We start from the raw sequence: 26,333 nt of genomic DNA, 5'->3' as shown, positions 1-26,333 counted from the left end.
GATGACATCACAAAGCTCAGTTCCGACCGGAGGAGGAGTTCTGGAGCTGCTATCGCCCCAGACGACATGGCGACACTCTCGGTGTCATGGGACCCCTCCAGGCAGATGTGGGTGACCCTGGTGTGGCGCCTCACCGTGGCCCTCACCAGAACACGCACCAGGGACCGGGTTACTATGGTTCCGCTTTCACCCACAGCGGAGACAGCCATGGTACAGTCATCCCTAGTTGTTCCTGTAGCGATGGTCACTAGCTGATGGTCATTTGTAGTCGCCATAACAGCAGTCTCAGTTGCCGTGGCATCCCCCGTTGCCATGGCACCGCCTTTGGTAACAGTTGCCATGGCGTCGGTGGTTTCAGCGGCGCCGGTGTCGGCTCGCGTGTCTCCCTCTCTCGTCTCCCCCTGTCATACCTCGCTCTCCAGGCTGGAGAAATGGGCGGAGCCTCGTCGGGAGCATAGGCTCTTGGCCTTGAGTGGCAGGTGGGGGGAGTAGAAGCGTCCGGGCTGAGGTACTGACCGTAGTCTCTGGTACAGGAGCTTAGCACTGGCCGAGGCAGAGGACGAGGAGGGAGGAGGAGGGATGGGCACCGGCAGGGAGGAGGATGAGGAAGGGACACTAGGTTGGGGTTGAGGGGGCGAGAGGGAGGGCTGAGGGGGGTGGTCCACTAACACTCCTGGCTGCTGTGTGCTGAGACTGGCCTGGCTGCCTGACTTGGCCTGGCCCTGGTCTGGTTTGGGAGGGGGTTTGGGCCGTGAGCCCCCGCTGAAGCTGTGGCAGTGGGGGAGCAGCTCCTCCTGGCTGTGGGACAGGGCCGTGCTTCCTCTCTTCCCATGGCCGTGTGACCGCCCTTGGGGGTGCGGGTGCACATGGGGGTGGGGGTACTGACTACATGAACCTGACACCCCAGACCCCTGGTTCCTGTCTCGTGCGCGTCCCTTGCCCTTCCCCCTTCCTCCCCTTTTCCACTTCTTCTCTCCCTTCATTGGGAGTTTGTCCACAGACCAGTACCGTCGGGGGGGTGGGAGGTTTGCTGGAGGAGGGGGCCACTGGGACCCCAGTCCTCCACTCCCTCCCCCTGATGCCCACCCTACTCCTGGCCCTGAACCCCAAGAATCTCCCCCCACCCCCCCCCAGCCCTCCACTCGCCCTAGTATAGAGTCGTCTCTGCTGTTGATGCTGCCCCCTTTCTCTCTGGAGGGGTATGTGCCGAAAAACCAGCTCCCTCCCCCTATCCCCCCTATCCCACTATTCCCTGGTCCTCCAGCCCCCCCACTCCCCTCCCTCCCCTCCCTCCCCTCCCAGTACCTCTCAAATCGCCCAAACTCCCCTGATGAGCCCTCATCAGAGTAACTCTCCTCTGCTCTCGCCCTGTCTCTTTCTGACTCTGACACAGCACCTCTCCCACCCGCCCTCCTCACCCTCTCCTCCACCCGTTCCCTCGCTCTGTCTCTCTGCCTCTCCTCCCCCACATCTTCCTCATCATCCTCCTCAGAGTCCCACTCATGGAAGGAGAGCCTCTCCTGGGTGTTAGCCCTGCCTTTCTCATAGTGCATCAACAGAGGCCTCTTCTCTCCTTCTCTCCCTCCCTCCCTTCTCTCCACCCCTTCACTCCTCCGCCTCTTGGAGAGTGGGATGAGGGGAGGCAGGGAGGAGGGGTGTGTTCCAGAGTTGGGGTCCCCCCCTTCCCCATTTCCTCCACTCACCCAGAACTTGACTGAGGCGGGGAGTTTGGGGTAGAGCTTACTGGGGGGTCGATGTCTGGAGTGGGAACGGGATGATTTGGGCCGCCTCTCCCTGCTCCTGCTGCTATCCTCCTCTCTATCACCCCCCTCTTCCTCTTCTCCCTCCCTCCTTCCTCGCTCCCTCTCTCCTGCCCATGCTGACTCTCTCCCTTTCTCCCCAAACGTACTACGATACTGGTTTGGAAAGGAAGAGTAGTCTTGCTTCCCTCCTTCTCTCCCTCCATCCCCCACTCCCTCCCTATCTGCCTCCACTTCCCCCTCTTCTTGCTCGGAACGCCCAGTCGATTTCTTCCTCTTCTTCGTCTTCAGCGCCTTCTTCTTCCTCTTCTTTTTCACCTTCCGTCTCTTCCTCTCTTTGTCTCGCTCTCGTTCCCTCTCCTCCCTCTTTTTCCTCTTCTTCTTCTTTTTCTTCTTCTCTTTATCTTTCCTCCTCTTCTTCTCTCGTTTCCTCTCGTCATCTCCTCCTCCACTGCGATCCCTCTCTCTATCACCCCAGCCCGCCCACCACTCCTGTAACTGGGCCAACTGGCTACCTCCTCTCTCCCTCTCCCTCTCCCTGTTTCTCTCCCCTCGGGCAGGGCGTGGTTTTCGGGGTGGTATAGGTGGTGGCTGGCGCCCATGACTGAGGGAGCGAGAGGAGATAATTGAACGCTGTCTGTCCCTCCCCCTCCCCAGGAGAAGACTGGACTCCTCGGTCAGCTCCTCATCCTCATCATCGTCCTCTGCATCCAAACCTTCCCGCGTGCTCTGAGAGGTCAAGGAGGAGGAGGAGGAAGGAGAGGAGGAGCGAGAGGAGGAGGTAGAGGAAGAGGTGGACGATGTGTTAGAGGAAGAGGAGGAAGTTGAGCTGGTGTAGGGGAGTGAGGTGGAGGGGGAAGGGGGAGTGTAGGTGGGGGACATGGGCACGGTTACTGAGAGTGGGAGAGGAGGAGAGAGGGGGCGTCCCCTCCTCCCTCCACCATCCCTCGCTCCATCCCTTCCTCCTCCCCTGCGCCCCAGCGGTAGGATGTTCTCGTACAGAGGCCCGCCTGGCTCTTTGGGCTTCTTGGGCCGGCGCTTCCTCCAAAAGGATGAGGGGAGAGGGGGGGAGGGTTGTGGCAGCGGGGGGTTAGTGGGCAGAGGGACTGGGGTCACGCCCACGGCTTGGCTTTTAGGAGGCAGCCGAGGCGTCCCCAAAGGTTTGACCCCTCCCTTCCCCTGACACCCAGCACCACCACCTCCCACCACCCTCTTCCCCACCCCCTGGTCAGGACCTTTCTCTGAGTAGAAGGCCACAGTGGCGGGAGGGGGTTGAGGGTGGCTCCTGGGGGCTGTTTTGGGGGTCTGGGACCCTGCAGGCTGGTCCATACAGGGCCCCAGACCCTCAGGGTCGATGGGTCCATAGTAGCGTTTATATCCATCCAGCCCCCCACCACCACCACCACCACCAACCCCCACTCCTCCAGCTGTCGTGCCCCAGGTTGGAGCCACTTTCTGGGGGAAGGGCCCCATGTCTGCGACGGCCCCGCGGACGGCCATGGGGTTGGTGGCGGTCCCGGCCTTGGGCAGCCTCCAGCGGTCCACCACGGCCAGTCTGCGATCAGGCCGGGGGAGGAATGTGGAGCAAGGCAGGGGCGCCCCCAGCATGGGAGTGTTGGAGGGCCCCAGCGCCGTCCCAGAATGCACCACGGTGGGAGGGGATCCAGGCATCTGTGTTTTGTAGACGGGCTGTGACTGTTGCTGCTGCGCCATGGTCAGGGCCGGGTTGGTTGACGACGCACTGACCAAGTGTGGCGGGGGCGGGACTGTTACCATGGTGCCATGATGGTGGGGGAGCATAGCCATGGAGGATTTGGCCCCGCCCGGCGTGGTTTCATCCTCAAAGCTACAACAACTGTACATGCCCTGGTAGAGAGGGAGAAATCGCGAACAAGCGGGGAATGGTAATGAACATTCAATCATGTATTAATAGAATCAAATCAAACATGCCCTATGTGACTGAGGGACGAGCAGTTATCAGTCAAGATGTATGCATAATATATATTAGTATGTTGTTTCTATCAAGGTCATCGTCAAGGTTACCATACATCCTGAGTGTGAGAGGAATTGAATTCCAATGAATCCTGTGAATTGACTGAGTGGAAATGGAATTGACGGACACATGCACACGCACGCAGGCAAACACACACAAACACACCGACACACATAAATAAGATACCTCTATCGCTTGACCCCCCCACACACACACGCCATTTCCCACCACACAAACTCACCCTACTGATGGCCAGTAGGAAGTCCAGTCTCCCGGAGCTGGTAGCCATGCAGTGTCTGAGCCTCCAGTAGACCAGGTGCTCCCAGGCAAATACCAGCAGACTGAGCCCCATAGCCACCAGCAACATGTAGAAGACACCTGCCATGTTGTCTATGTCCAGCTTACTGCTCATCACCTCAATCTTATCATTGTGACAGATACCAGACAGCCACAGACGCTCCAGCATCTCAATCTCATCTGGGGAGGGGGGAGTGAAACAGGGAGAAGGGGAATAGGGGTAGGGACAGGGAGAGATTGGGGATAGGGAGAGGGACAGAGAGAGATGGGGGATAGGGAGAGGGACAGATAGAGATGGGGGATAGGGGTAGGGACAGAGAGAGATTGGGGATAGGGAGAAGGACAGATAGAGATGGGGGATAGGGGTAGGGACAGGGAGAGATTGGGGATAGGGAGAGGGAGAGGGACAGAGAGAGAGATGGGGGATAGAGAGAGGGACAGATAGAGATGGGGGATAGGGAGAGGGACAGAGAGAGATGGGGGATAGGGAGAGAGCAGATAGAGATGGGGGATAGGGGTAGGGACAGGGAGAGATGGGGGATAGGGAGAGGGAGAGGGACAGGAGAGAGATGGGGGAGAGGGAGAGGGAGAGGGACAGAGAGAGATTGGGGATAGGGAGAGGGACAGGAGAGAGATGGGGGATAGGGGTAGGGACAGGGAGAGATTGGGGATATGGAGAGGGAGAGGGAGAGATGGGGGATAGGGAGAGGGAGAGGGAGAGGGACAGGAGAGAGATGGGGAGAGATGGGGAGAGGGAGAGGGAGAGGGACAGAGAGAGATGGGGGATAGGGAGAGGGACAGATAGAGATGGGGGAAGGGAGGGGATAGGGAGAGGGACAGGAGAGATGGGGGATGGGGAGAGGGACAGAGAGAGATGGGGGATAGGTAGAGGGAGAGGGACAGGAGAGAGATGGGGGATAGGGAGAGGGAGAGGGACAGAGAGAGATGGGGGATAGGGGTAGGGACAGGGAGAGATCGGGGATAGGTAGAGGGAGAGGGACAGGAGAGATGGGGGATAGGGAGAGGGACAGATAAAGATGGGGGAGGGGGATAGGGAGAGGGACAGGAAAGATGGGGGAGGGGAGGGGGATAGGGAGAGGGACAGAGAGAGATGGGGGATAGGGAGAGAGACAGGAGAGATGGAGGATGGGGAGAGGGACAGAGAGAGATGGGGGAGGGGAGGGGGATTGGGAGAGGGACAGAGAGAGATGGCGGATAGGGAGAGGGACAGAGAGAGATGGGGGAAGGGAGGGGGATACGGAGAGGGACAGAGAGAGATGGGGGATAGAGAGAGGGCAAGATAGAGATGTGGGATAGGGAGAGATGGACAGAGAGAAATAGGGAGTATGGAGAGGGACATAAAGAGATGGGGGATAGGGAGAGGGACAGAGAGAGATGGGGGATAGGGAGAGGGACAGATAGAAATAGGGAGTATGGAGAGGGACAGAGAGAGATGGGGGATAGAGAGAGGGACAGATAGAAATAGGGAGTATGGAGAGGGACAGAGAGAGATGGGAGATAGGGAGAGGGACAGAGAGAGATGGGGGATAGGGAGACGGACAGAGAGAGATGGGAGATAGGGAGAGGGACAGAGAGAGATGGGAGATAGCGAGAGGGACAGGGAGAGATGAAGAGAGGGTGCAAAAGGAGGTGAAGAGGAGGCAGGCAGAAAGAGGTTAATGTAAAGGAGAGAATTGGGGAGAATTGGGGAGGGAAAGGGAAAGGAAGGTGAAAGAGGAGGTGTTAGGATTAGGGAGTAGGATGAGTTTGGAGGAGGAGGAGTAGAGAGGAGAACAGGAGTGTAGGATTAGGGAGTAAGGGGAGGTTGGAGGAGGAGGAGTAGAGAGGAGAACATGAAAGGAGGGGTAGGGAGTAGGGAGAGGTTGGAGGAGGAGGAGGAGTAGAGTGGAGAACAGGAGTGGAGGATTAGGGAGTAGGGAGAGGTTGGAGGAGGAGAAGAGAGGAGGACAGGAGAGGGTTAGTGTTAGGGTTAGTGTTAGCTGTGTGTGTGTGTGTGTGTGTGTGTGTGTGTGTGTGTGTGTGTGTGTGTGTGTGCGCGCTCGAGTGTGTGTGTGAGAGAGAGTGTGAGAGTGTCTGTGTGTCTGTGTCTGTGTGTGTGTGTGTGTGTGTGTGTGTGTGTGTGTGTGTGTGTGTGTGTGTGTGTGTGTGTGTGTGTGTGTGTGTGTGTGTGCGCTCGAGTGTGTGTGTGAGAGAGAGTGTGAGTGTGTGTGTGTTTGTGTGTGTGTGTGTGTGTGTGTGTGTGTGTGTGTGCGCGCTCGAGTGTGTGTGTGAGAGAGAGTGTGAGAGTGTCTGTGTGTGTGTGTGTGTGTGCGTGCGTGCGTGTGTGTTTACGTTCGTGTGTGCGCGTGTGTGTTTCATTAGCACTAAAGGGAGGTCCTCAGGCCCTCTGTTTGCTCCTCATTCAAGGTGACTCCTCAAGGTCAATGGTCAACAATTGTAAAGGCCTGTTTTTGTCAAGCTTCAACAGTACGGCAAAATGAGTGGAGGAGAAGGAGGAGGAGAGAACTAAAGAAAGAGAGAGGGGGGGTAGAAGAGGAGGAGAGAACTAAAGAAAGAGGGGGGGGGTAGAAGAGGAGGAGAGAACTAAAGAAAGAGAGAGGGGGGTAGAAGAGGAGGAGAGAACTAAAGAAAGAGAGAGGGGGGTAGAAGAGGAGGAGAGAACTAAAGAAAGAGAGAGGGGGGGTAGAAGAGGAGGAGAGAACTAAAGAAAGAGAGAGGGGGGTAGAAGAGGAGGAGAGAACTAAAGAAAGAGAGAGGGGGGGTAGAAGAGGAGGAGAGAACTAAAGAAAGAGAGAGGGGGGGTAGAAGAGGAGGAGAGAACTAAAGAAAGAGAGAGGGGGGTAGAAGAGGAGGAGAGAACTAAAGAAAGAGAGAGGGGGTAGAAGAGGAGGAGAGAACTAAAGAAAGAGAGAGGGGGGGTAGAAGAGGAGGAGAGAACTAAAGAAAGAGAGAGAGGGGTGGGGGGGGGGGGGGGTAGAAGAGGAGGAGCTAAACAATGACAAATAAAATAGATGTAAAATAAGCCTTAAAACATTATAACCCTAGAACTGACAGCAAATAAAGAGAGAGACAGGGAAGGAGGAAGAAAAGAGGGAGAGTGGATAAAAATAAGTAAAGAGAAAGAGAGGGATGAAAGAAGGAATGAGGGAGAGAAGCAGAGGTAGTTATATATAGTGGGAGAGAGGGAAAGATAAGGAGAGAGGAAATATTTCTCTGTCCACGACCACAGTGTGCCAGGGGAAAGAGAGGAGGGAGGGAACGAGGGAGGCAGAGACGGAGGATGAGAGGCAGAGATTGTCATTATGACAAACAGCAGGTACACTCTTCAGTTTGAAGAGGATGAGAGGAGAGAAAAAGGGGTAAATGTGACACATCAGAGAGAATCGAAAGAGAAGAATAACAGACAGGGAGAAGAAGAGACAGAAGAAGAGAGAAGGGAGAGCATGGAGATTAGAATCATTTAAATGTGGTGGAAGGATGGCCAGAATCTATATCATGGTGGTAGGCTCAGATGGGTTGGGGGATTCTCATCTGCTAACCTAAAGGGGGGCCAACATGTTTGTATTTTTCATTAATGAAAACTAGCCTACCAACAAGCACAGGGGGCCCTACCCCCGCTCTGATTGTCTGATGGGGAGACTGCTTGTGTAACCATAGCGATGGACAGACAGGTAACAGATGTATGATTCATTGAGGGATTAAAAAAGCATTTAGCAGAGACGAATGCAATGAAACTACGATCAAAACAACCACTATTACTGCTCTACTATCATAACAACAACTACTACTACTGCTCTACTATCATAACAAACATTACAACTACTGCTCTACTATCATAACAAACATTACAACTACTGCTCTACTATCACAACAACCACTACTACTACTGCTCTACTATCACAAAACCCACTACTACTACTGCTCTACTATCACAACAACCACTACTACTACTGCTCTACTATCACAACAACCACTACTACTACTGTTCTACTATCACAACAACCACTACTACTACTACTCTACTATCACAACAACCACTACTACTACGGCTCTACTATCATAACAACCACTACAACTACTGCTCTACTATCATAATAACACTACTACTACACTACTATCACAACAACCACTACAACTACTGCTCTACTATCACAACAACCACTACTACTACTGCTCTACTATCATAACAACCACTACAACTACTGCTCTACTATCACAACAACCACTACTACTACTGCTCTACTATCACAACAACCACTACTACTACTGCTCTACTATCACAACAACCACTACTACTACTGTTCTACTATCACAACAACCACTACTACTACTGTTCTACTATCACAACAACCACTACTACTACTACTCTACTATCACAACAACCACTACTACTACGGCTCTACTATCATAACAACCACTACAACTACTGCTCTACTATCATAATAACACTACTACTACACTACTATCACAACAACCACTACAACTACTGCTCTACTATCACAACAACCACTACTACTACTGCTCTACTATCATAACAACCACTACAACTACTGCTCTACTATCACAACAACCACTACTACTACTGCTCTACTATCACAACAACCACTACTACTACTGTTCTACTATCACAACAACCACTACTACTACTGCTCTACTATCACAACAACCACTACTACTACTGCTCTACTATCACAACAACCACTACTACTACTGCTCTACTATCACAACAACCACTACTACTACTGCTCTACTATCACAACAACCACTACTACTACTGTTCTACTATCACAACAACCACTACTACTACTGCTCTACTATCACAACAACCACTACTACTACTGCTCTACTATCACAACAACCACTACTACTACTGCTCTACTATCACAACAACCACTACTACTACTGTTCTACTATCACAACAACCACTACTACTACTACTCTACTATCACAACAACCACTACTACTACGGCTCTACTATCATAACAACCACTACAACTACTGCTCTACTATCATAATAACACTACTACTACTGCTCTACTATCACAACCACCACTACTACTACTGCTCTACTATCATAACCACCACAACTACTACTACTCTACTATCATAATAACCACTACTACTACTGCTCTACTAACATAATAACACTACTACTACACTACTATCATAATAACCACTACTACTACTGCTCTACTAACATAATAACACTACTACTACTGCTCTACTATCATAACAACCACTACTACTACTGCTCTACTATCATAATAACAAGTATGACTACTGCTCTACTATCACAACAACCACTATTACTACTGCTCTGATATCACAACAACCACTACTACTGCCACTCTACTATCATAACCACCACTACTACTGCTCTACTATCATAACAACTACTACTACTCTACTATCATAATAACCACTACTACTACTGCTCTACTAACATAATAACACTACTAATACACTACTATCATAATAACCACTACTACTACTGCTCTACTAACATAATAACACTACTACTACTGATCAACTATCATAACAACCACTACTACTACTGCTCTACTATCATAATAACCACTACTCCTCCTCTATTATCACAACAACCACTACTACTACCACTCTACTATCATAACAACCACTACTAATACTGCTCTACTATCATAATAACCACTACTCCTCCTCTATTATCACAACAATCACTACTACTACTGCTCTACTATCATAATAACCACTACTACTACTGCTCTACTATCATAATAACCACTATGACTACTGCTCTACTATCACAACAACCACTATTACTACCACTCTACTATCATAACCACCACTACTACTGCTCTACTATCATAACAACCACTACTACAACCACTCTACTATCATAACCACCACTACTACTGCTCTACTATCACAACCACTACTACTACTGCTCTACTATCATAACCACCACTACTACTGCTCTACTATCACAACCACTACTACTACTACTGCGCTACAATCATAATAACACTACTACTGCTCTACTATCATAATAACACTACTACTACTCTACTATCATAACAACCACCACTACTACTGCTCTACTATCACAACCACTACTACTACTGCTCTACTATCATAACCACCACTACTACTGCTCTACTATCACAACCACTACTACTACTACTGCGCTACAATCATAATAACACTACTACTGCGCTACAATCATAATAACACTATTACTGCTATACAATCAAAACAACCACTACAACTGCTGCGCTGCAATCATAATAACACTATTACTGCTCTACTATCATAACAACCACTACAACTACTGCTCTACTATCACAACAACAACTAATACTACCACTCTACTATCATAACAACCACGACTACTACCACTCTACTATCATAACAACCACTATTTCTGCTCTACTATCATAACAACCACCACTACTACTGCTCTACTATCATAACAACCACTATGACTGCTCTACTATCATAACAACCACCACTACTACTGCTCTACTATCATAACAGCCACTACTACTGCTCTACTATCATAACAATCACTACTACTACTGCTCTACTATCATAACAACCACTACTACAGCTCTACTATCATAACAACCACTACTACTACTTCTCTACTATCATACCAACCACTACTACTGCTCTACTATCATAACAACCACTACTACTGCTCTACTATCATAACAACCACTACGACTGCTCAACTATCATAACAAACACCACTACTACCGCTCTACTATCATAACAGCCACTACTACTAATCTCCTATCATAACAATCACTACTACTACTGCTCTACTATCATAACAACCACTACTACAGCTCTACTATCATAACAACCACTACTACTACTTCTCTACTATCATAACAACCACTACTACTGCTCTACTATCATAACAACCACTACTACTGCTCTACTATCATAACAACCACTACGACTGCTCAACTATCATAACAAACACCACTACTACCGCTCTACTATCATAACAATCACTACTAATACTGCTCTACTATCATAAAAACCACTACTACTGATGCTCTACTATCATAACAACCACTACAACTTCTGCTTTACTATCATAACAACCACTACTATTACTGCTCTACTGTCATAAAAAACACTACTACAACTGCTCTACTACCATAACGACCACTACTACTACTGCTCTACTCTCATAACATCTACTTCATCAACTCCACTATCATAACAACCACGACTACTGCTCTACCGTCATAACAACCACTACTACCACTCTAATATCATAACAACCGCTACTAAGACTGCTCTACAGTCATAACAACCATTACTACTGCTCTACAATTATACAACAACTACCACTACTGCTCTGCTATCATAACAACCACTACTACTGCTCTACTATCATAACAACCACTACTACTGCTTTACTATCATAACAACCCCTACTACTGCTCTACTATCATTACAACCACTACTACTGCTCTACTATCATAACAACCACTACTACTGCTCTACAATAATAACAACCACTACTACTGCTCTACTATCACAACAACCACTACTACTGCTCTACTATCATAACAACCACTACTAGTGCTCTACTATCATAACAACTGCTACAACTGCTCTACTATCATAACAACTACTATGTCTACTGCTCTACTATCATAACAACCACTACAACTGCTCTACTATCATAAAAACTGCTACTACTACTGCCCTAAAATCATAACAACCACTACTACTACTGCTCTACAATCATAACAACCACTACTACTACTGCTCTACAATCATAACAACCACTACTACTGCTATACTACCATAACAACCACTACTACTACTGCTCTAATATCAGACACAACCATGACTATTTCATTCTCTACTATCATAACAACCACTTCTACTGCTCTAATATCATAACAACCACTTCCACTGATGCTCTACTATCACAACAACCACTACTACTACTGCTCTACTATCATAATAACACTACAACTACACTACTATCATAATAACCACTACTACTACTCTACTGTCATAATAACACTACTACTACACTACTATCATAATAATCACTACTACTACTGCTCTACTATCATAATAACCACTATGACTACTGCTCTACTATCACAACAACCACTATTACTACTGCTCTGATATCACAACAACCACTACTACTACCACTCTACTATCATAACCACCACTACTACTGCTCTACTATCATAACAACTACTACTACTCTACTATCATAATAACCACTACTACTACTGCTCTACTAACATATTAACACTACTACTACACTACTATCATAATAACCACTACTACTACTGCTCTACTAACATAATAACACTACTACTACTGCTCTACTATCATAACAACCACTACTACTACTGCTCTACTATCATAATAACCACTACTCCTCCTCTATTATCACAACAACCACTACTACTACCACGCTACTATCATAACAACCACTACTACTATTGCTCTACTATCATAATAACACTACTACTACTCTACTATCATAACAACCACTACTACTACTACTCTACTATCATAATAACACTACTACTACTCTACTATCACAACAACCACTACTACTACCACTCCACTATCACAACAATCACTACTACTACTGCTCTACTATCATAATAACCACTACTACTACTGCTCTACTATCATAATAACCACTATGACTACTGCTCTACTATCACAACAACCACAACTACTACTGCTCTACTATCACAACAACCACTACTACTACTGCTCTACTATCATAATAACACTACTACTGCTCTACTATCATAATAACAATACTACTACACTACTATCATAATAACACTACTACTGATCTACTATCACAACCACTACTACTACTGCTCTACTATCATAATAACACTACTACTACACTACTATCATAATAACACTACTACTACTCTACTATCATAACAACCACTACTACTACTGCGCTACAATCATAATACCACTATTACTGCTCTACTATCAAAACAACCACTACAACTGCTGCGCTGCAATCATAATAACACTATTACTGCCGTACTATCATAACAACCACTACAACTACTGCTCTACTATCACAACAACAACTAATACTAACACTCTACTATCATAACAACCACGACTACTACCACTCTACTATCATAACAACCACTATTTCTGCTCTACTATCATAACAATCACTACTACTACTGCTCTACTATCACAACCACTACTACCACTCTACTATCATAACAACCACCACTACTACTGCTCTACTATCATAACAGCCACTACTACTGCTCTACTATCATAACAATCACTACTACTACTGCTCTACTATCATAACAACCACTACTACTGCTCTACTATCATAACAACCACTACTACTGCTTTACTATCATAACAACCCCTACTACTGCTCTACTATCATTACAACCACTACTACTGCTCTACTATCATAACAACCACTACTACTGCTCTACAATAATAACAACCACTACTACTGCTCTACTATCACAACAACCACTACTACTGCTCTACTATCATAACAACCACTACTAGTGCTCTACTATCATAACAACCACTACAACTGCTCTACTATCATAACAACTGCTACTGCTGCTCTACAATCATATCAACCACTACTACTACTGCTCTACAATCATAACAACCACTACTACTACTGCTCTAATATCATAACAACCACTACTACTACTGCTCTACAATCATAACAACCACTACTACTGCTATACTACCATAACAACCACTACTACTACTGCTCTAATATCAGACACAACCATGACTACTACATTCTCTACTATCATAACAACCACTTCTACTGCTCTACTATCATAACAATCACTTCCACTGATGCTCTACTATCATAACAACCACTACTACTTCTGCTCAACTATCATAACAACCACCACTACTACTCTAGGGCCACTGAAAGATTGGGGAAAGGACGGGAAGTACTTCCCACGGTCTCCCTAACTTGAGGGAGGACGGGGAGTGACCTCCCCTAATCTTTGTCAGCTGGGTAGTAGGACAGTGTGTGCATAGGATACCTAATGTTTGTTTGTATGTGCATAAGGAGTCTGTTTGTGTGTGAAAGTATGTGCGTAAGGAGTCTGTTTGTGTGTGAACGTATGTGCGTATGTGCGTATGTGCGTACCATAACGACCACTACTACTACTGCTCTACTCTCATAACATCTACTTCATCAACTCCACTATCATAACAACCACTACAACTTCTGCTTTACTATCATAACAACCACTACTATTACTGCTCTACTGTCATAAAAAACACTACTACAACTGCTCTACTACCATAACGACCACTACTACTACTGCTCTACTCTCATAACATCTACTTCATCAACTCCACTATCATAACAACCACGACTACTGCTCTACCGTCATAACAACCACTACTACCACTCTAATATCATAACAACCGCTACTAAGACTGCTCTACAGTCATAACAACCATTACTACTGCTCTACAATTATACAACAACTACCACTACTGCTCTGCTATCATAACAACCACTACTACTGCTCTACTATCATAACAACCACTACTACTGCTTTACTATCATAACAACCCCTACTACTGCTCTACTATCATTACAACCACTACTACTGCTCTACTATCATAACAACCACTACTACTGCTCTACAATAATAACAACCACTACTACTGCTCTACTATCACAACAACCACTACTACTGCTCTACTATCATAACAACCACTACTAGTGCTCTACTATCATAACAACTGCTACAACTGCTCTACTATCATAACAACTACTATGTCTACTGCTCTACTATCATAACAACCACTACAACTGCTCTACTATCATAAAAACTGCTACTACTACTGCCCTAAAATCATAACAACCACTACTACTACTGCTCTACAATCATAACAACCACTACTACTACTGCTCTACAATCATAACAACCACTACTACTACTGCTCTACAATCATAACAACCACTACTACTGCTATACTACCATAACAACCACTACTACTACTGCTCTAATATCAGACACAACCATGACTATTTCATTCTCTACTATCATAACAACCACTTCTACTGCTCTAATATCATAACAACCACTTCCACTGATGCTCTACTATCACAACAACCACTACTACTACTGCTCTACTATCATAATAACACTACAACTACACTACTATCATAATAACCACTACTACTACTCTACTGTCATAATAACACTACTACTACACTACTATCATAATAATCACTACTACTACTGCTCTACTATCATAATAACCACTATGACTACTGCTCTACTATCACAACAACCACTATTACTACTGCTCTGATATCACAACAACCACTACTACTACCACTCTACTATCATAACCACCACTACTACTGCTCTACTATCATAACAACTACTACTACTCTACTATCATAATAACCACTACTACTACTGCTCTACTAACATATTAACACTACTACTACACAACTATCATAATAACCACTACTACTACTGCTCTACTAACATAATAACACTACTACTACTGCTCTACTATCATAACAACCACTACTACTACTGCTCTACTATCATAATAACCACTACTCCTCCTCTATTATCACAACAACCACTACTACTACCACGCTACTATCATAACAACCACTACTACTATTGCTCTACTATCATAATAACACTACTACTACTCTACTATCATAACAACCACTACTACTACTGCGCTACAATCATAATACCACTATTACTGCTCTACTATCAAAACAACCACTACTACTACTGCTCTACTATCATAATAACACTACTACTACTCTACTATCACAACAACCACTACTACTACCACTCCACTATCACAACAATCACTACTACTACTGCTCTACTATCATAATAACCACTACTACTACTGCTCTACTATCATAACAACCACTACTACTACTGCTCTACAATCATAACAACCACTACTACTACTGCTCTACAATCATAACAACCACTACTACTGCTATACTACCATAACAACCACTACTACTACTGCTCTAATATCAGACACAACCATGACTATTTCATTCTCTACTATCATAACAACCACTTCTACTGCTCTAATATCATAACAACCACTTCCACTGATGCTCTACTATCACAACAACCACTACTACTACTGCTCTACTATCATAATAACACTACAACTACACTACTATCATAATAACCACTACTACTACTCTACTGTCATAATAACACTACTACTACACTACTATCATAATAATCACTACTACTACTGCTCTACTATCATAATAACCACTATGACTACTGCTCTACTATCACAACAACCACTATTACTACTGCTCTGATATCACAACAACCACTACTACTACCACTCTACTATCATAACCACCACTACTACTGCTCTACTATCATAACAACTACTACTACTCTACTATCATAATAACCACTACTACTACTGCTCTACTAACATATTAACACTACTACTACACAACTATCATAATAACCACTACTACTACTGCTCTACTAACATAATAACACTACTACTACTGCTCTACTATCATAACAACCACTACTACTACTGCTCTACTATCATAATAACCACTACTCCTCCTCTATTATCACAACAACCACTACTACTACCACGCTACTATCATAACAACCACTACTACTATTGCTCTACTATCATAATAACACTACTACTACTCTACTATCATAACAACCACTACTACTACTGCGCTACAATCATAATACCACTATTACTGCTCTACTATCAAAACAACCACTACTACTACTGCTCTACTATCATAATAACACTACTACTACTCTACTATCACAACAACCACTACTACTACCACTCCACTATCACAACAATCACTACTACTACTGCTCTACTATCATAATAACCACTACTACTACTGCTCTACTATCATAATAACCACTATGACTACTGCTCTACTATCACAACAACCACAACTACTACTGCTCTACTATCACAACAACCACTACTACTACTGCTCTACTATCATAATAACACTACTACTGCTCTACTATCATAATAACAATACTACTACACTACTATCATAATAACACTACTACTGATCTACTATCACAACCACTACTACTACTGCTCTACTATCATAATAACACTACTACTACACTACTATCATAATAACACTACTACTACTCTACTATCATAACAACCACTACTACTACTGCGCTACAATCATAATACCACTATTACTGCTCTACTATCAAAACAACCACTACAACTGCTGCGCTGCAATCATAATAACACTATTACTGCCGTACTATCATAACAACCACTACAACTACTGCTCTACTATCACAACAACAACTAATACTAACACTCTACTATCATAACAACCACGACTACTACCACTCTACTATCATAACAACCACTATTTCTGCTCTACTATCATAACAATCACTACTACTACTGCTCTACTATCACAACCACTACTACCACTCTACTATCATAACAACCACTACTACTGCTCTACTATCATAACAACCACTACGACTGCTCAACTATCATAACAAACACCACTACTACCGCTCTACTATCATAACAATCACTACAACTACTGCTCTACTATCATAAAAACCACTACTACTGATGCTCTACTATCATAACAACCACTACAACTTCTGCTTTACTATCATAACAACCACTACTATTACTGCTCTACTGTCATAAAAAACACTACTACAACTGCTCTACTACCATAACGACCACTACTACTACTGCTCTACTCTCATAACATCTACTTCATCAACTCCACTATCATAACAACCACGACTACTGCTCTACCGTCATAACAACTACCACTACTGCTCTGCTATCATAACAACCACTACTACTGCTCTACTATCATAACAACCACTACTACTGCTTTACTATCATAACAACCCCTACTACTGCTCTACTATCATTACAACCACTACTACTGCTCTACTATCATAACAACCACTACTACTGCTCTACAATAATAACAACCACTACTACTGCTCTACTATCACAACAACCACTACTACTGCTCTACTATCATAACAACCACTACTAGTGCTCTACTATCATAACAACCACTACAACTGCTCTACTATCATAACAACTGCTACTGCTGCTCTACAATCATATCAACCACTACTACTACTGCTCTACAATCATAACAACCACTACTACTACTGCTCTAATATCATAACAACCACTACTACTACTGCTCTACAATCATAACAACCACTACTACTGCTATACTACCATAACAACCACTACTACTACTGCTCTAATATCAGACACAACCATGACTACTACATTCTCTACTATCATAACAACCACTTCTACTGCTCTACTATCATAACAATCACTTCCACTGATGCTCTACTATCATAACAACCACTACTACTTCTGCTCAACTATCATAACAACCACCACTACTACTCTAGGGCCACTGAAAGATTGGGGAAAGGACGGGAAGTACTTCCCACGGTCTCCCTAACTTGAGGGAGGACGGGGAGTGACCTCCCCTAATCTTTGTCAGCTGGGTAGTAGGACAGTGTGTGCATAGGATACCTAATGTTTGTTTGTATGTGCATAAGGAGTCTGTTTGTGTGTGAAAGTATGTGCGTAAGGAGTCTGTTTGTGTGTGAACGTATGTGCGTAAGGAGTCTGTGTGTGAAAGTATGTGCGTAAGGAGTCTGTTTGTGTGTGAAAGTATGTGCATAAGAAGTCAGTATAAAATGAATCGTTTTGTACAACAGACCAGCGCTCTCGTAAATAAACTTTCTGACTATCGTAGCTGGGCCTCCGTCTGTTTAATTTCAACCAGTATCTTACAAATTCTGGGTTGCAGACTGAATAGTATAATTGAATTGGGTTATGAACATGAAGAACATAATTCTCGTGACAATTTGGTCCTTCGAGCCGGATCTCAATACCTGCCTCTGTCGTCCCAAGGAACTGCTGAAAACCGTGCACGGGTGGATCCAGGATCCGTAAGACAAAGACCTGACCTCTAAATTGAGGGTTTATTTCAGGCCAGTGGTGAACTGGTACACGACAGAGGTGGTGACGAGATCTAACCTACATTGCTTTTCCCAGTCTACGAGACAAGGTCAGTAAATCTTTATTCATGAATTATGGGGAATTGACGCTCGGGCTACATTCAGAAATATATTTGATTGTTTTTGTGTAGTTTAGGTGTAGTTTAGGTGTTGGTTTTAAAAATTCCCATAGGGCATTCATACCTGGTGACCTATATTTTAGAATTTTGTGTAGAGAACCCTGATATAGGTAGTATTCTAGGCAATTAGATCATAGGAATTGGGTGTAGAGCCACCTAGGCAACAGAAGGTCCAAAATGACACAATACCAACGTAAACTAGATCTGAAATGACACGAGGTATCTGCAGTGCCAATGTAAACTAGATCTGAAATGACACGAGGTATCTGCAGTGCCAATGTAAACTAGATCAGAAATGACACGTACCAATGTAAACAAGATCCAAAATGACACGTACCAACGTAAACTAGATCCGAAATGACACGTAATGACATGAGGTATCAGTGGCTACCACCAAGACACTCAGTGGACACTACCTATGTAGTGTCCACTGATGTTAACGTCAAAATAACAAAGAACAACAGAACAATAGGCTGCTGACTAGGGATTTACGACCCCTGGAAAATAGCTTATAGGTTGTATACGGGTGAGACCTAATGTCCGATCGAAAGACACCTCTATAGATAAAGTTTCAAGAAAGGAAAAACACACATAGGTTAAGAGAATACACAATAGTAAAGGAAGATAGCAATTGAGTAAGAGATTAAAGAGACACACACATAGATTGTGCAGGAGAGCAACTATAGTAATTGGATAATGGGAAAAAGAGCACATACATAGATCATAGAAATACATACACATAGATTGTGAGAATAATTATAGTAACTACAAGGTTGTACTAAACATGGGTAGTAAATCCTCAAAGGAGGTCCCGGAATTAACGGGAGATGAGAAATATGTACAGGGAAAAAGGGAGAAGCAGAGACAAAGAGAGAGAGAGAGAGTAAGGAGAATCCTCACTGGGGAAACGCTTGGACCATTAAATTAGGGCTATTTTATGGGAATTGTCTCTGTAGTACAGAGTGTTTACGACTACAGACAATTATAATAATAGGGTTATTTGCGTTTCAATATTTCAATAGTATTGGTGGTCCAGGGGTAGAACTCTGGAACATTGCGGGAGACTCTGGTTCGTATCTCAGCCTATGCACCGATAGACTAAAATATGGGTTTTGGATTGTAATACAACAATTGATTAGTTTTGCCTGGAAAGATACGGTTGTTAGTGTTTGTTTAAGATATAAACTGAACGTTTTAACTTCTTGGCGCACCCATCCCATTAGCGGGATCATTTTCGTCAACATCCGCAACATGCCACATCGCAAAACACCGCTTAGCTTGTTGTTAATCCACATGGCATGTCAGATTAAAAAAAAGCTTTACAGCAAAAGCTATCCAAGCGTTTATGTTAGGACATCTCTCTCAGCAGACAAAACATTACAAACAGCTAGCAGCAAAGTAGATTGGTCACGAAAGTCAGAAAAGCAATAAAATTAATCGCTTACCTTTGATGATCTTTGGATGTTTGCACTCATGAGATTCCCAGTTACACAATAAATGTTCCTTTTGTTCCATAAAGATTATTTTTATTTCCAAAATACCTCCATTTGGTTGGCGCGTTTTGTTCAGAAATCCACAGGCTCGAGCGGTCATGACGGGGCAGACGACAATTCCAAATAGTATCCGTAAAGTTCGTAGGAACATGTCAAACGTTTTTTATAATCAATCCTCAGGTTGTTTTTACAATAAATAATCGATAATATTTAAATCGGACCGTAGCTTTTTCAATAGAAGAGAGAGAGAAAATGTCTGCTCCAAGTTGTTTCGCATGCAAAACGCAAAACTGGCACCCAGCCATCCACTGACGCAATGTGATCCTTCTCGCAAATTTTCTAGAATAAAAGCCTGAAACTATGTCTAAAGACTGTTCACACCATGTGGAAGCCATAGAGAAATGAATCTGGTTGATATCCCTTTAAATGGAGGGAAGACATGCAATGGAACAGGGAGATTAGTTTCTCTTAGGCACTTCTTTGTTGGATTTTCCTATGGTTTTCGCCTGCAATATCAGTTCTGTTATACTCACAGACAATATTTGGACAGTTTTTGGAAACTTTAGAGTGTTTTCTATCCAAATCTGACAATTATATGCATATTCTAGATTCTGGGCCTGAGAAATAGGCAGTTTCATTTGGGTACGTTTTTCATCCAAACATCAAAATACTGCCCCCTACACTCAACAGGTTAATAGCTTGTTTAGGTTAAATTGAAAGACTAATTCAAACTAAATAATAGCAAGGCTATTTCGATGTAATACGTTGTCTTGCCTAAATGGTCTACTGGAATAACCTATTGAGGATGTAGTCGTGTTTAAATTACTGAATCATAGAAGAGACAGTTACCTAAATCTAATGAATTCTAAATAATAGCGGAGAGATAATTGCGATAGAGTTGTGCCCATCGAATTGTGTTTTTATGCTTATGGATTGACTGATGTAGGTTATACATTTTGCCGATTTACATATTACTTTTAAGGCTGGAACAATTCATAAGGGTGAAGCCGAAAGAGAAGGGACAGTTGTAATGTTTGGTTTTAATCGTACGATAGCGGTGAGGCAGAATGTTGTTGGAGGAGAGGTTATATTTTTATCCACTGGTAAGAAGAGGAGAGTTAGTCGCACTCACTGGGCTGTAAGAGATTCAGGTCTGAATAGTTGCATCGTAAAAGTTTTGTGATAGTTTCTGGTTATTGATTCTTGGTTTGATTGTTTAGGTAATACCAGTGAAATTGAACAGGAAGTTGATGTATTCTGACATTATAATCTGTTTCCATTACGTGGAACAATGTTAGGTTAGTAAAGTGGATTGCAGGTTGAGTTCATTTTATTTTGCAGGGACAGAGCACATTAATTACAGTTATGGGGGTCTAATGGCAGGGTATTCATGTCAAGCACTTTGAGAGACTGTTTGCAGACAGACTGAAAGGGTTTTAATGTTGCAAAGCAAACTTGGGCTAAACTAGTCAAATAGTAGGGGAATTTCATAGATTTAAAGTACAGTATTGTAACCAAGGGTAGCGCACGTTCAATTAAGTATAATGAACCATTGAGGAAATGTAAAACTCATTATTGGGGGGAGTACAATGGAATTATCATTATTATTAGGTTTTGTTTGTAGTAAACGTTTGGGTTTCTGAATCGGGGAAGTATAATAAATGCTGACCATGTGGTGTTTCTGGGAAAAGGAGTGCTTCATTGTCTTTCTTTGGAATGTTTTCTGGGGGATGTAATCTTGAAGGGAGCGAGTGAGATAGAGGCATGTTTTTTGCCAAATTGAAAAGGCCTGGAATTGTTTTGTTTGTTTTTATCCTTTGGGTTTGAGGAGATTTCCATGTTTCCTAGAGACTATATCTTAAAGGGGTACACACGCATATGGAATATTAGAAGTTTCATTTTCTGAGTTTTAATTAAACACGTGAATTCTTTTGATAAGGGGAATGTTCTGGGAATCTGGGATACAACATGTATAATTTTTTTAATGTTTTTTCTTTAATCTGTCTAATATAGTAAGAAACACTACTGTGAAAGAGTGGTATGACTTTTGACCTCTACCATGGCTTTCCTTTGTGGTCTGATCAGCCTCATGGGAGGGCAATTTGGATAATGAACGTAAGGTCATCTGTGATACTGATTTTAAGGTAATTTGTGTAATGGATAATTATGAGTTTATAGTTCTTTGACATAGTTGTAATTTGAACCAATGAGAAGAAAGAAGTGGCATAGACTTGGATTAATGGTAGACTTATGTTAAGTATTTAGAACCTAATCAAGAAAACAACCACTATGACTACAGCTCTACCAACATAACCACCACTGCTACCACTTCTCTACTATCATAAATAAACTACAACTACTGCTCAATAATCACAACAACCGCTACTTCTACTGCTATACTATCATAACAACCAGCACTACTACTGTTCTACCATTAAAACAACCACTATTACTGCTCTAATATCATAACAACCACAAAACTAATGCTCTACTATCACAAAAAACACTATTACTACTGCACTACTATTATAACAACTACTACTACTACTGTTCTACTATCATAACAACCGCTACTACTGCTATACTACAATAATAACCACTAATACTGCTCTACTACCATAACAACCACTACTACTACTACTCTACCATCATAACAACCACTACTACTGCTCTACTATCATAACTATCATAACAACCACTACAACTAATGCTCTAGTATCATAACAACCACTGCTACTACTGCTCAACTATTATAACAACAACCGCTACTGCTCTACTATCATAATAACCATGACCGCTATTGATCAATTTTCATAACCAACAGTACTACTAATTCTCTACTATCACAACAACCACCACTACTACTGAACTATCATAACATCCAATACTACTGTCCCACAATTATAACAGCCACCACTACAACTTCGGCTCTACTATCATAACCACTAGTACTACTGCTCTGCCATTACAACATCCACTACTACAACTGCTCTACACAACATAACAACCACTATGACAACCGCTCTACTATCATTACAACCACTACTACTACTGCTCTACTATCATTACCACTTGAACTACTGCTCTACTATTACAACATACACTACTACTACTGCTCTACTACCATAACCACCACTACTACTACTGCTCTACTATCATAACCACAACTAATACTACTCTTTAAAAAAAAAATAATAATTTAACCACCATTTAACTAGGCAAGTCAGTTAAGAACAAATTCTTATTTTCAATGATGGCCTAGGAACACTGGGTTAACTGCCTGTTCAGGGGCAGAACGACGGATTTGTACCTTGTCAGCTCGGGGATTTGAACTTGCAACCTTCCAGTTACTAGTCCAACGCTCTAACCACTAGGCTACCCTGCCGCTCTACTATCATAACAACCACTACTACTACTGCTCTACTATCATAACAACCACTACTACTACTGCTCTACTATAATAACAACCACAACTACTACTGCTCTACTATCATAACAACCACTACTACTACTGCTCTATTATCATAACAACCACTACTACTACTGCTCTACTATCATAACAACCACAACTACTACTGCTCTACTATCATAACAACCACTACTACTACTGCTCTATTATCATAACAACCACTACTACTACTGCTCAACTATCAAAACAACCATTACTACGTCTCTACTATCAAAACAACCACCACGTCGACTGATCTACTATATTAACAACCACTACACTACTTCTCTACTATCATAACAACAACTACACTACCATAACAACCACTATTACTGCTCTACTATCATGACAACCAGTACTACTACTGCTCTACCATCACAACAACCACCCCTACTACTGCGCTACAATCATAACAACCACTCCTACTACTTCTCTACTATCATAACAACCACTGCACTACTTCTCTACTATCATAACAACCACTACACTACCATAACAACCACTATTGCTGCTCTACTATCATGACAACCAGTACTACTACATCTCTACTATCATAACAACCACTACACTACTTCTCTACTATCATAACAACCACTACTACTGCTCTACCATCATAACAACTAGCACTACTACTGCTCTACTATCATAACAACCACGACTACTACTGCTCTACTATCATAACAACCACCACCAATGCTCTACTATCATAACAACCACTACTACAACTGCTCTACTATCATAACAACCACTACTACTGCTCTACTATCATAAACATCCACTACTACAACTACTCTACTGTCTTAACCACCACCACCATTGCTCTACTATTATAACAACCACTACTACTACTGATCTACTATCATAACAACAACTACTACTACTTCTCTACTATCATGACAACCAGTACTACTACATCTCTACTATCATAACAACCACTACACTACTTCTCTACTATCATAACAACCACTACTACTGCTCTACCATCATAACAACTAGCACTACTACTGCTCTACTATCATAACAACCACGACTACTACTGCTCTACTATCATAACAACCACCACCAATGCTCTACTATCATAACAACCACTACTACAACTGCTCTACTATCATAACAACCACTACTACTGCTCTACTATCATAAACATCCACTACTACAACTACTCTACTGTCTTAACCACCACCACCATTGCTCTACTATTATAACAACCACTACTACTACTGATCTACTATCATAACAACAACTACTACTACTTATCTACTATCATGACAACCACTACTACTACTGCTCTACTATCATAACAACCACTATTACTACTTCTCTACTATCATAACAATCACTACTTCTACTGCTCTATTATCATAACAACCACTACACTACCATAACAACCACTATTACTGCTCTACTATCTTGACAACCAGTACTACTACTGCTCTACCATCATAACAACCACTCCTACTACTGCCCTACAATGATAACAACCACTCCTACTACTGCTCTACTATCATAACAGCCACTCCTACTACTGCTCTACAATCTTAACAGCCACTACTACTTCTCTAATATCATAACAACTAGCACGACTACTGCTCTACTATCATAACAACCACGACTACTACTGCTCTACTATCATAACAACCACCACTACAACTGCTCTACTATCATAACAACCACCACTACTACTGCTCTACTACCATAACAACCACTACTACTACTGCTCTACTACCATAACAACCACTACTTCTAATGCTCTACTACCATAACAACCATTTCTACTGCTCTACTATCATAACAACCAGAACTACTTCTGCTCTACTATCTTAACACCCCCTACTACTGCTCTACTATAATATCAACCAATACTACTGCTCTACTGTCATAACAACCACCACTACTTCTGCTCTACTATCTTAACAAAAACCACCAATGCTCTACTATCATAACAACCACCACCAATGCTCTACTATCATAACAACCACGACTACTACTGCTCTACTATCATAACAACCACCACTACAACTGCTCTACTATCATAACAACCACCACTACTACTGCTCTACTACCATAACAACCACTACTTCTAATGCTCTACTACCATAACAACCAT

The 26,333-nt window shown here is 43.1% G+C and overlaps 1 protein-coding gene across 1 annotated transcript in view; it reads right to left on the bottom strand.

The window, feature by feature from the left end:
- Positions 1 to 284: 284 nt before the first annotated feature.
- Positions 285 to 26,333, bottom strand: part of grin2db (glutamate ionotropic receptor NMDA type subunit 2D b) — a 121,088-nt gene continuing 95,039 nt past the window's right edge. Inside the window, exons 14-15 of the mRNA XM_090224934.1 lie at positions 3,995 to 4,230; positions 285 to 3,626 (exon numbers count right to left, since the gene is read on the bottom strand). Of these exons, the coding sequence (XP_090081060.1) occupies positions 405 to 3,626; positions 3,995 to 4,230 (3,458 nt within the window). The 3' untranslated portion in view covers positions 285 to 404. The remainder of the gene's footprint in view (positions 3,627 to 3,994; positions 4,231 to 26,333) is intronic.

This window comes from Oncorhynchus mykiss, chromosome 3, assembly GCF_057628025.1.
Source record: "Oncorhynchus mykiss isolate SJ-2025 chromosome 3, ASM5762802v1, whole genome shotgun sequence".
In the NCBI taxonomy this organism is placed as follows: domain Eukaryota; kingdom Metazoa; phylum Chordata; class Actinopteri; order Salmoniformes; family Salmonidae; genus Oncorhynchus; species Oncorhynchus mykiss.
Note: the sequence above shows the minus strand (reverse complement) of the source record. Positions and strands in the feature narration are given on the sequence as shown.